This window comes from Synchiropus splendidus, chromosome 11, assembly GCF_027744825.2.
Source record: "Synchiropus splendidus isolate RoL2022-P1 chromosome 11, RoL_Sspl_1.0, whole genome shotgun sequence".
Lineage (NCBI taxonomy): Eukaryota > Metazoa > Chordata > Actinopteri > Syngnathiformes > Callionymidae > Synchiropus > Synchiropus splendidus.
The window spans coordinates 6,310,237-6,322,500 of NC_071344.1; the positions used below are offsets into that span (position 1 = coordinate 6,310,237).

Here is a 12,264-nt window from a genome sequence, read left to right on the forward strand (position 1 = left end):
AAGCCCTCAAGAGCAGGCGTCCCCAGCCATATTTATTTTAAGGCTTCCAAAAGGGCTGGTGGATAGAACCCTGGCCCTGAAAACCCTTCTACTTGCTCTTGCTCAAAAGCACGCCAGAAAAGGCATCAGCAGGAGGTGGATTAATCTGAGCGGAGTCACAATCTTTTGACACGATTTCCTTGTTGATAATCCTTGAGCCACTGAGGGACTGTGGTCATGCGGAGCGCTGAAGTTCGGGCGGATACATTTGGCACACAGGACGTATTAGCAGGTAGAAACGGCGCTGAGCAACGGCAGCTTGTTGGGGTTGTATCCTGATTCAACCTGACATGAAGCCGGCAAGGGAGATAAAGTGTAAAGACTATTGTTTGATTTGCCAAAATGAATAATGTCCCACAGTTAGGAACCCAACGTTTCATCCCATAACAGAGTCTGTTTGTGTTTCCTCTTGTGAAGCCGTCTTGGGTAAATTCTGTTTGGTCTTTCCTGATGGAACAACATCTCCCTGACTATGTATATTATATCTGGTTTAAAACCATTTGAAGAAGCTGGGAGGAAGGAAACACCAAATTACTCTGAACTAACACCCTCTTCATCTACAGAGCCTCTGTTTTCCCTCCTGCTACTGATAAATAATCAGGTTTATTGAAATGTATTAGGGTCTTTTTTATTCAGGAAACCAAGGTAAGAAGTGACTGCTGCTGTTCACAAAGATCTGATGTATTGTTCAGTCAATTTATAAAATATATTTTCAATTAAAAAAATAATAAAAATAATTAAATAAATAAATAAAAAAAACTGAAGATGACAATGGTTATGAAAGGTAAAAACAAAAAAACAGCAAATTAAGGTTGCACCAATAAATATTAAAAAGTAATTACAACTTATAACTAATGTTACAATAAAAATAAATAAAGACCACAAAAGAAAAAAAAGCTTGTTTACACACTTCATTCAATTCAAATGTAGCTGTGGGGGAAATGATACAGCACCCACACACAGCGATGGGACCAAATAAAAATAAATAAATCCATTTTTTTTGACTGATGATGGGATGCTTCTTTCCTTCCTCCTTCTTCCTTTCACACCCAGACAGCAGGGAGACTGGACCTATTGGCAGGTCGGGCTCCACCTTTCCCATTGATTTCTAATCCTGCCTCTCCCACTCTCTCCTCAGACACCAGGTTGCTTTTCTTCCACATCGCTTCCATCACCCAGAAAAACAGAGAATGAAAACAGTGGCGGCTGTGATTTCTGGTGTGAAGCTATGCTACACAATTTTTCTCTCAATTGAAAAATAAGATTGCAGACTAAACCAATTTCCCTGGTTAACGTCATGCAGTCCAACAAACACTGCACAGGCAGTCGTATTAGTTAACATGGAGACTAACCAGACGAGACTGTCTGACCGACCCTGAACCAATTTATTGCAAAAATGAGGAGGAAAAATGAGCTGCGTTGAATTTGTGCAGAGGCTTCAGATAAAAGAGCATGTTGTATTCATCGACTGGAAAGTCCACGGTTATGTTGGATGACTGCAAATGGAGGCAGAAGATAAAAATCCTGCCCCGGGAGACAGGATCCAGAGCATATATTGGATTTTTACGTAACTACAAACTCATAATAATATTTGGACGCTGCTAGAGACAGGTCATTGTTATTGGTGATTTAACATCAGAGGAACTGACCGTTTCTAGACTGACTTGACTTCTGAACTTTAGGTTTCAGGTTATTATGGTGACTTGACGGCAGATTAGTTATGAAGCTTGTGCTTTAGGAGAAGGGGCTTTTCACACTGCAGGGGGGACCTGAGTCTGATTCGTCCCCTGCTCAGGCGATGTCCTTTTTTGTCTTCTCAGCTTGGGGCGCTGTCCGTAAAATCGCTGATTCCAAATCACTGCAGCCCATGCTACACCAAACCTCTAGCGCCGGTGGTGGAGTCAAGCCTGCGGACTCACAGTAGGGTCTATTATTTTGGTTCTAAATAGGTGCTTAAAAATGTACCCTTTTATTTTGTAAAGCACTATAAATAGGTAGAAGCCGCGTCTCTACTGAGCAGGGAATGAAAGTCACACTCCGTCCAGTCAAAATAGCGAGTGCACTTGGACAGCGAAGCGACGACCACGTCGGATATTCGACGTTCTCTTCATAAGGCTGGCTTGTACTCACTTTCTGTATTAGACTGAGCTGACATCACTGAGGTGTTTCCCTATAATCATGGGGGTTCCGCTGCTCCATTTTCTCAGGTAAACCCTGTTATTACTGCCACTCAAACAATCCCAGCCAGTCAATGACAGAGCAGAGGAGGCGAGGGAGACGGGGGTGATGGGGGGGTGGGCTGGTTAAGTGCACGGAGCGAGCCAGCCAGTCAGCCAGCCAGCTGCAGTAATCACAGCTCTGGTAAAAGCACTCTTTTGCGCTGCGCAGCGTTCCTCAGAATGGGCCTGCTCTTCAACTCTCGCTCTATTTCGCTCTCTGTCTGATAATAGCTCCAGATTGAATAATTGTGTGTTTGAGTGGATATACACTCCGGGGTGGAACCTGCCATCAGATAGCTTTCTCTGTCTGTCTCCATTCACGCGCTGCCCCGCACTTCCTGCCGGCGTATGCCTGCATCATCTCCCCTCCACTCTTCAACCAGCGAGGGCCTGGGTCAATAACAGCAGTGCACTGCGCTGTAATTGATGTCATCATTTCAATTTGAGCTGATTACAGTTGAGAGCTGCTTATCCCGTGACCCGGGGTAGAATAACACAGCGGAGGACCCGGCACGCCTCAGCAACTTGACTGTGGGGCTGGCGGGACGGATGGATGAAGCGGCGGAGCTCGGGGCCTGCTCTATTGCCTCCTAATGCGGAGGTAATGACTGAGCACATTCCTGTGGCATGGCTGGGGACGGGGACGGCGGGGGGGGCGTCGCTTGTATCTAATGGAGCTGTGGATGTTGTGGGTCGGCCCCTTTGTTCGCGAGGTCTCGCTTGGTTAAGCTTTGACTGGCACACAAGTGAATGGACTTAAGTGTGTCACTTTGACCTGCAAATTGTTTGTACACACAACAACATGGAAAAGAGGCGAGGAAGGGTTGTGATGAAACAAAGAGTTATACGGGAAGACTGAACAAGCTGGATGGATGGATGGATGGATGGATGGGTGACGGATAGATGGATGGATAGATGGATGATGATAGATAGATAGATGATTGATAGTTGGATAGATAGATAGATGATAGAAAGTTGGATGATGATAGATAGATAGATGATTGATAGTTGGATAGATAGATAGATGATAGAAAGTTGGATAGATAGATGGATGATACATAGATCGATAGATAGATCAATAGATCAATAGATCGATAGATCGTTCGATAGATAGATCAATAGATAGTTGATAGATGGATGATAGGTAGATCGATAGAAAGTTGGATAGATAAATGGATGATAGATAGATAGATAGATAGACAGACAGACAGATCGATAGATCGATGAATGGATGAAAGATAGATAGATAGATAGATGATAGATAGATAGATAGATAGATAGATAGATAGACAGATAGATAGATAGATAGATAGATAGATAGATAGATAGATAGATAGATAGATAGATAGATAGATAGATAGATAGATAGATGATAGATAGATAGATAGATAGATAGACAGATAGATAGATAGATAGATAGATATATAGTTGATAGATAGATAGATAGATAGATAGATAGATAGATAGATAGATAGATAGATAGATAGATAGATAGATAGATAGATAGATAGATAGATACATAGATAGATGGATGGATAGATAGAGCTGGCAAAGGAAAGTGAAAGATGAGGGTGCACATGGAACATATTCATTTGAGAGATCAGAAGAGACATATCCAGCAGACACTTGTTCCGCTTCCTTCCACACACCATTGGGGACATTGAGTTCTGACTTACAAACATTCCCAGTCGCCAACGTCTCATTGACTGTTTGGCCCACATGAGAGCATTATTTTGAAGACAATAGAGAGACTCCTGTATTGCCCTATTTCACCATTGTACACAAAATAATAAGGCAAATACGACACAGACCTAAGTGAAAATTGCATTCTTAACAGGACCGAGACATTTTTTCCCTCCACAGACATCTGGCAATTTAACCCTCAACCTCACTAGTCTGATCCACATGAGGAAGTGAAGCTGCAGCTAAAAACAGGCAGAGACACCTCACTAAAGAGCACTGTCTCTTCTCTCGTTCGCTCCAGCTCAGTCTGTGGGTGTTGGGTGCAGAAAAAGCTTGCCCCTGAAAAAAAACTGCAAGGATCTTTTCCTTTCACTTTCTCTGTCATTTTCCTGACTCTTTTTAATACCATCATTAGGAGAGCTCTCCTGCTCGCTGCGACTGCTGCCGGCCAGGAATCAGACAAAGCGAGCGACAGAAAGAAGCCAGGGAAGCATGGGGCGGGGACAATGGTGTGCGCACAGGTTTTGTCATGTGAACTTTTTTTTTTTTCACAGCTGTCGAGCCTTGCCTTGTGTCTGACGTCGCACTCCGCAGTAGGTGCCGTCACATGTGTGAAACCATCTTCTTACAACTCGGGTAATTGTGTGCGGTTACTTCTGTTTGAGGCGGGTTTTTTTCTCCCACAGCTGCACAGAATACCTCGTGGTCCAGGTGTTCTCCCACCTGGACGCTGGGAGTGGACCAAGCGTGATGGCTAATGTGCTTACGCTGCGACTCTGCTTCCTCGCCCAGGTGGAGCCGGGGCTGTTCACAAGCCAATCGCGCCACAGACCCTGCGTGACCTTGTGTTCCCACAGTAACCGAAGGCTGCACTGCTATTCATCAGAAGCCACTCATTATCTCAGACCTTAAAGACTTGTGACACGCTCTGATGTGCACAAGAGAAAATATTATTTGTCATGTCATGCCTGATCAGAAATATGGTTTCATAATATATATATAATATATATATACATAATATGGTGGCATAATATGGTTTCGCCATATTATGCCACATATATTGCACTTCCTTTTGCTTTATTGCAGAGGGATTAACATGTTAAGCTGATGTTGTCGAGCTCAACACGCCTCTTCGCACCACACAATGCCTGTCCATTCAATACTCTCTGTCCAAGCGGATTATTACAGCTGCCTTTTTCAACATCATGTCAGTGTTTATCGCAGCTAAGACTGTGCTGCTGATACACAAATCACACATGTATGTTACACTACACATTGAAAATGATGAGCAGGAGCCTGTGTGATCGCCTCACTTAAGCTACATGCCAACATAGGACTATTTAAACTTTTTCTGTTCACCTAAATATGTTAAAATGAAGTGGTTTATAATTAACCCTTTAAGCGCCAAAACAAACAAGCCAGGTTGCAAATATGAAGCCTGATGTAGCTGCTACTGTAAGGTAACGTAAGGTAGAGTTTATCGTCAATTCTGCCAAATGCATTGTATATGGAGGACTGAAATATAACGTGTTTAACACACCACCAAAGTGCAGTGCAGACATGCATATGGTTGTGTTGTAGCTAGGGATGGGCGATATGCACAAAAAAAGTTATCGCGATCAATGTTGGAATATCACTATAAATCACTATAAATATATTTTCCTTCTATTCCATATGTTGGACACGACAGTCTCTCTTGAAACTGTTTCATGATGAAAATTATTAGTGGAGTTTGTGTCAACATCATTATTTGATTATGTTTAAATATAAGAGTTAACCAAGTGCAGAGATGAGAAATTCAATGTTTCACGTCTCTGGTGCGTCTGACACGCTGCTCTGCCAGCTTTATTTAGGGGTTAAATTGAGCCGTCTGTCTTGCTGTATCTCATGTCTCTTAACAGTTGACTTTAACTACGAACCAGTCTGGACACATTTCCCAGATGCTATTGAAGAAATATTAGAAATCATGTGAATAAATGATCATTTAGTCATATTCTATTCTCCAAATCATGATACAAAGTGTCAGTCCTTTGTCTTGTGTGAGGAAAAACCTTTTCACAATTCTCTCTCTTAAAATGCTTGTTTTTCATTGCCTTATTGAAGATTTCACTCATACTTTGACCGCTGGAATTTGTTGATGGTCCCTCACTGATGCCGAGGTGTAGCATTAGCGCTGCCTCTGAGAGTGTGTCTGCGATGGGGACGCGGAAGAGGACGCCGCCGCCAATACCGGAGCGGAGCTCTGTCCAATATCCAACTATTTTCACCAGGGTGTTTGGCTGAGGCGCCAGTGCAGCGGGAGGCCTGCATGTGTTGATGTGAACCAAGGCAGACGACTGCATCACAGAACCTATGAGGACCACTGCATCTCATAAAATAAACAGGGATCCAGAGACTCACAGTCGACCAGTGTCATTATCAAAGGTTCCTGTATTAAAAATAGGTTTAAAACTACGATCGTGAACCAAAGTCTACCACACTCTCCACAACTGTCACACGCCGGTGTCGGATGTCAAACGCCGCGGAGCTGGAGAGCGAGGCGCGCCATCACGGTCTCCTCATGTTCATGTGTCCAACGCAGCGAGTGTGTCACGTGTGTTCATTGAATTCATCGTGAGATGCAGAATTGTCATCGTGGAGATTGTGTTTGGCGGTATATGGTGTACGATAAGTTATCGCTAGTTGTCGCATATGCCGAGGTTGTGTCGCCACATTCTACGTTGATGATGAATACAGCACATAGGCATGAGGAAGGCAGCCTTTTTCTGGGGGAGCGTTTACCCGGCAGCGTCGCTGAGAGCTCCCACTTTGGAAACCGTTTTGAGACGTTTCAGACAACACTACGTAAATTATCACCACCTTGTAAGCGACCGACCCGCAGATCATTTTCATCTCCGTCTATAGTGGAAACATCCAGCTCGTTCACATCTCATCCCGGGCGATGACGAATCCGTCGCCTGCGACGCACCTCTGGCCGTGCATTTCCTGGAGGCAGTCATCAGGTGAAAGAGAGGTTCCGGCACGATCATAAATGATTACAGGAGCTTTGTGGTCACCGGCTCATCGACCCACCGCCACGTTTAATGACATAATTAATGGGACACGCATACCCGGCGGTGGTCACTGACACCCACAAACCTTCAGCACTGCACCCAGAGAAAAGCTGGACGAAGAACAAAATCATCAGTTGCGGAAAGAATGAAGAATAAAGAAGTGTGACTACTTCAGTTCGAAGCCAGATTTGCTTGCCAGCAGCACGAAGGATTCTAACTCTTGAGAATCGCTGGATTTCATCTGGCACATTCCCCTTCTCCTTAAAAGCTTCTCATCCAAATGTAGTCAAACACTTCAACCCATACTTGACAAGTTAGCTTCCATTCACTCGTGTCATTTCAACATCAGACACACACTCGCTGACATCCACGATACTCTCTTCAGTCATATAAACTGACGCAAATGCTCATAAATGACTTTATTTCCATCAGTGGTCGACCAATTCCAGTGAAAGTGCCACCTAACTGTGTGACTGAAGATGGGATGTTTCCAAAGACTGAGATGGGAAAGTCATGTTAACATTTAGTGGCAGCTCTCGTTGGTCCATGTTTAACAAAGCGCTCCTTTCATTGTATGGCACATTAATAAGTCCTGATACCAAGGCCCAGCAGGCACTCGACTGAAGTCCGACGGGCCATCGGTCCTGCAATGTACTGGCAGAAACCCAATGGTTGTTCTCCGACAGCATGAGTACAGTCTGTACACTTAACTGAGTCAGCATCAGACAATGATGGAATTGTTCCTCGGCCACTATGCTATACCCCTTTGATTTCACACTACAGAGTGTCTGCTGGACGGAGTGAAGGCAAAAGCTTGACATTCCTCGGAAGACACAAACGCTCTGACCTCACCCACATGCAGAGAAAACCAGGCCAGCATAGCTCAAAGCCTCCACATCTCTGAGCAAATACAGCATGTCAGGCCAAGGAGAGGCCCTCAGTCAAACTTCAAGTGGCAGCGATCACCTTACTGGCCATTACTGCGCAATATTTGATGCAACCAGAGTCACTTTTGAGTGTTTTATTTACAGCATGGAAGCAAGCCGACAACCACAATGACGCCTCAAACCACAACAACGACGAAGTGAAGCAACGCACACTACACAACAGTGGAAAAAACACCCACACTACATACCTGCACGATACTATTTCGCAGTCGAGTACGCGCTCATAACAGCACTTGATACCTGCTACGGTGCGTCCTCGCTACTGTATATCGCGTTTCACCAGGGCATCACAAGGCTGTCAACTCTTTCCCAGTTGAGGACGGTGGCTGGCTCTCATGCCACACTTGCCCTCTATCAGGTGCCGACGGTTCTACTTTTTACAACACAGACGACCGCTCAAAACACTATGTGTTGATGTTGACGTTCATATTTGACTGTAAAAAGGCAACTGGAACATCACAGCATGGGTGTCCTCAAAGGAACGTGGAATTTAATTGTCCTTTTAACACGAAGCAGTTCACACATTTCATTTGATGAGATCCATCTGTGCCTCTGCCCAGATGAGAACACCATCTTTGATCAGCTGATTTATAACTCGCTCCAGCTGCACTGAAGAGAAACGACTCTGGAAGATACTGGAAGCCTTTTTTTTCATGGTCGTAGTTTTAAACGTGTTTAATTCAAGAAAACACCAGCGCTCACTTAAACCTCGGCGAACGTTTACATGGAGAGGAAATGCTGCAGCATATCCATAGATTGATAAACTTGACATCCAAATTGAATTCAAAAACTTGGAGCAACTTTAAATACTTTAAACTGAATCCTGGTCAAGGCGACACGTGCAACACACTAGAATCCTCGAACCACAAGTACGACTCTCTGCTCTGCTCCTGTTCTCTGGTCCCATTTTCTCTGTGTTTCTCATCCTGTCCTTTCTTTGCTCTCTGCTACACACCTTGACTGGCGGCCAACAAGGTTCTTGGCAGGATGAGACGCAAATAAAGCAGTAACAAGATTTTCGTGCCTCTACTGGGTTGACGGGAACAGGTTAGGAACGTTTCTAACGGAGGAGTAATACGCCAGGTATTTTGGAAATGGTGAGTGAAATTCAAACACAAGTTACCGCAGCGTTGTGACCTATGATAGAGTGAACGACAGCTGCTTTACTTCTGTAAGTAACATCCTCATTGTGTGATTTAAACCAACTGTTAAAAGACAGTGACGTTTCCTTAAAAATTGCCAGAGTGGTGTGGAGTGACAGGCCGGAGCGAGGAGCCACTGGCTGGTGTCACGCTGAACAGACACGTCAGGACCTTGTTGTGCTGGCTGGCTGCCGGCTCGCTCAGCTGCTAACTCACTCCCCTGTGTCCTTAACCATAAACAGATCCAGTTGCCACTAATGAACGCTTCCTACTGAGGGAAATGCTTCCCTTTCATTGCAATTTCCCCCTATCTATTTCCCCTAAATAGTACTCCGCTTATCCTGCCCTCATCGTGTGTTTGTTCTTCTTGTCATTGACTCTATTACATGTAATTAAAATAACAAAACTGAAAATAAATAAACGACAACAAAAGTGCATTTAAAGTGAAATATTAAAGAGCAAAACTAGTTGGAAAAGCGGCAGGATGTTCTGTGAAGCTGCGCTTGGCTAACTCAACCAAATAGTTAAGCAGCATTTGGCCGCTATTTTTGTTTTCTACAAGGCGATGTGGCAACAGTTGGTTTCAATTACCACCAACTTGCTGCATCAGACAAGTGCAAAATCGAGCATAAAACAGATTCATAAGAAGAGATTTTCCTGCTTTTATGAAATGTATTTTATTTTGGAGTTGTTTTGAATTCAACCCAGAGGATGCATGGCTTTGAAGTTTGGCAAGGTCAGATGAGATGAAGGAGGCTCACTGCTGAACTTTTTTTAAATAATTCTTTTCAGTTTTGCAACGGGTTTTACAGCTGTTTCTGCTTCCCACGCACTGGTTACATGAGGATGCTTTTGTCATGCAACAACTGCAGCAAATCACCTGTCAAATCCTGTGACATTACCCCTTTATATATATATATATATATATATATATATATATATATTTATTTATTTATTTATTTATTTATTTATTTTAATCATATGGCACATTCTTTTTAGTACTGTATCACTTTTTAACTGTGCTTAAATATTGCCAACACTTGTTATTTATACAGTTTGCTATTAATTCATCAGTAAAAAATGTTGATAATTCCAGGTGTTTCCACAGGTGGGACTCTGTAGGTCCAGTGGTGGCGTCTGACTGCAGGCTCACTGGGCCCTGGATCTCAGCAGCAGGCCGACAACAGCTCTTTGTGTCTCTCATTTTGATATCATGATGGCAAGTTTAGCCCAGGTTCAGGTTTAGAAAAACAAGAAAAAAGGTGATTTCAGCTTCAAAAGAGCCCAAAATGGAATGTAATTTTCTGTCCTAACAAATGTGTTAAACTAGCCACTTAGTCACTCTCATCTGTTATCACCGCCCTGTGACACTTTGACAGTGATGTTTTCTGAAAAATTGCCAAAAGGTCGGGGAATGACAGGTCGGAGCAGGCAGCAGCGCTGAGTAGCCGCCGGCTAGCTTCGCGCTGAGCAGACACCTAAACACTGTGTTGACCATTTGGTCAGATTCGCATGATTAAAGTTGCTGCCGGTCCTGACCCGGACCATGGTGGCCACTTTCAGCAGTGGACAGGAGAATGGTTTTTGGTGAGTTACGCAACAACCTGCGATTACCAGGATGTGAACCCTTTAAACAACCCTCTGGAAGAGTCTTAGCTCGTCCTTGTTTGCCCCTTGACAAGGACACCACATAGCATACACACCAGGGAAACGGTCATAATGTTACGAGTGATGAGACCAACCAGTAGAGGCATATTAAACCCCAGTCAGCAAAGGTGCAAAGCAAACTTCCACTCACCAAGCCGTCACAGTTGCTGATGGCCACAGTGGCGCCAGGTGTGTCAGTGATGTCGCCCACAAACAAACAACCGTCATGCAGGGACTCTGAGAACCGGACGTCGTCGCTGTCGTCACGCCACTCCATCTTGGCTCCGGGGGCCACCAGCCTGGCGTTGTGGCGAAGACGCAGGTGGAACTCCCGGCCGAAGATGGTGACGTTGTAGTAAAGCCTTTCTTGGCGGGCCACTGGCTCTTTGTGGCGATTGTTTGGCTCCTCCCACTGGTCATCGCCGTTGCCTACCTCCCTCTTCTGGCGCCTACGGGGCTGCCCTCCCCCTGCCACGCGTCCTGCCGAGACGGCGTGTGACAGGAAGCGGCCCTCTGCGTCCACACTCACAGGCCTCACCAGTCCATACTCCCCCAGGACGTGCTGCAGGGAGTCTGGGGACGGCAGAGGTGGGAATTATGTTTCTTCACACACAGCATTGACTACATTTGCACTGGTATATGCTTTGTGCTGGACACGAGAAGACAAAAATCGGCCTCATCCACACAATGTCAATGAGCCAGACCTTAACATCTGACCCTTGCACACTTTAATACTGAAACTCACGTGTTTTCAGGTGAGCTAAAGGTGGGAACGGTATTGACCTTCTTGTGAGGACTGTATGATGACTTTTAAAGCTGCCACTTGTTATAGAATATAGCAAATAACTCATAGTTTTTCTGTCCTAAAAGATGGAAGTCCCTTATACATGCCAACCAATATTATTTACACAGGAAATTGGTGGGAAACTTGATGTGTAAATCTGGTGTTTTAACATGGAAAGCTAAATTTGACTTCACTGCTGTATTTTGTGACAAAACAAATAAGAAGCTGAGGTTGTTTGGGTGGTTAAGAGCGGCATTTTGCAGGCAGGTTTTACCGACCGCAAATCTAATGTTAAGAAGTGGGTTTCTGAAAAACCCTCGTGGGCCCCAGAGGAGGCATCAAGACAGCCAACGAAGTGGCACGTGTTGAGGGTGCAACATCAAACACGAGGTATCGAACGAGCCACACACAGAAAGGTAGAGCCCCACCCATGATGAACCCAGCGGCGACCCGGTGCGTGCTCGCCTCAGCAGTCAGCTCCTGACACCTTCTGTGCCCTTCACACAGCGTCAACAGCGCCAGATCTGGGTGCTATTTGCGGACATCTCCTGCTGCTATCTCACCGTCTATGCAAGCACAAATAAGTCCGAAACGCGCACATTGTGAGGAGAGGTTACGCCGCGCGTAAAACTGGCAGCGTGCGATGGAGCCACCTCGCAGCACGGGGTCACACCTTTTCCGTCCCCTCCTGGTCCTCACCTGCCCTCGGCGCGATCGCACTCGTCCCGCTCTCATCTGCCATTTATGAAG

At 44.9% G+C, this 12,264-nt stretch overlaps 1 protein-coding gene across 2 annotated transcripts in view; it reads right to left on the reverse strand.

Moving 5' to 3' along the window:
- LOC128767385 (A disintegrin and metalloproteinase with thrombospondin motifs 2-like) overlaps positions 1-12,264 on the reverse strand; it is a 90,867-nt gene that overhangs the window by 77,786 nt on the left and 817 nt on the right. For both annotated transcript variants that reach the window (XM_053879404.1, XM_053879405.1), the window contains exon 2: positions 10,882-11,303. In XM_053879404.1, the coding sequence (XP_053735379.1) occupies positions 10,882-11,303 (422 nt within the window). The remainder of the gene's footprint in view (positions 1-10,881; positions 11,304-12,264) is intronic.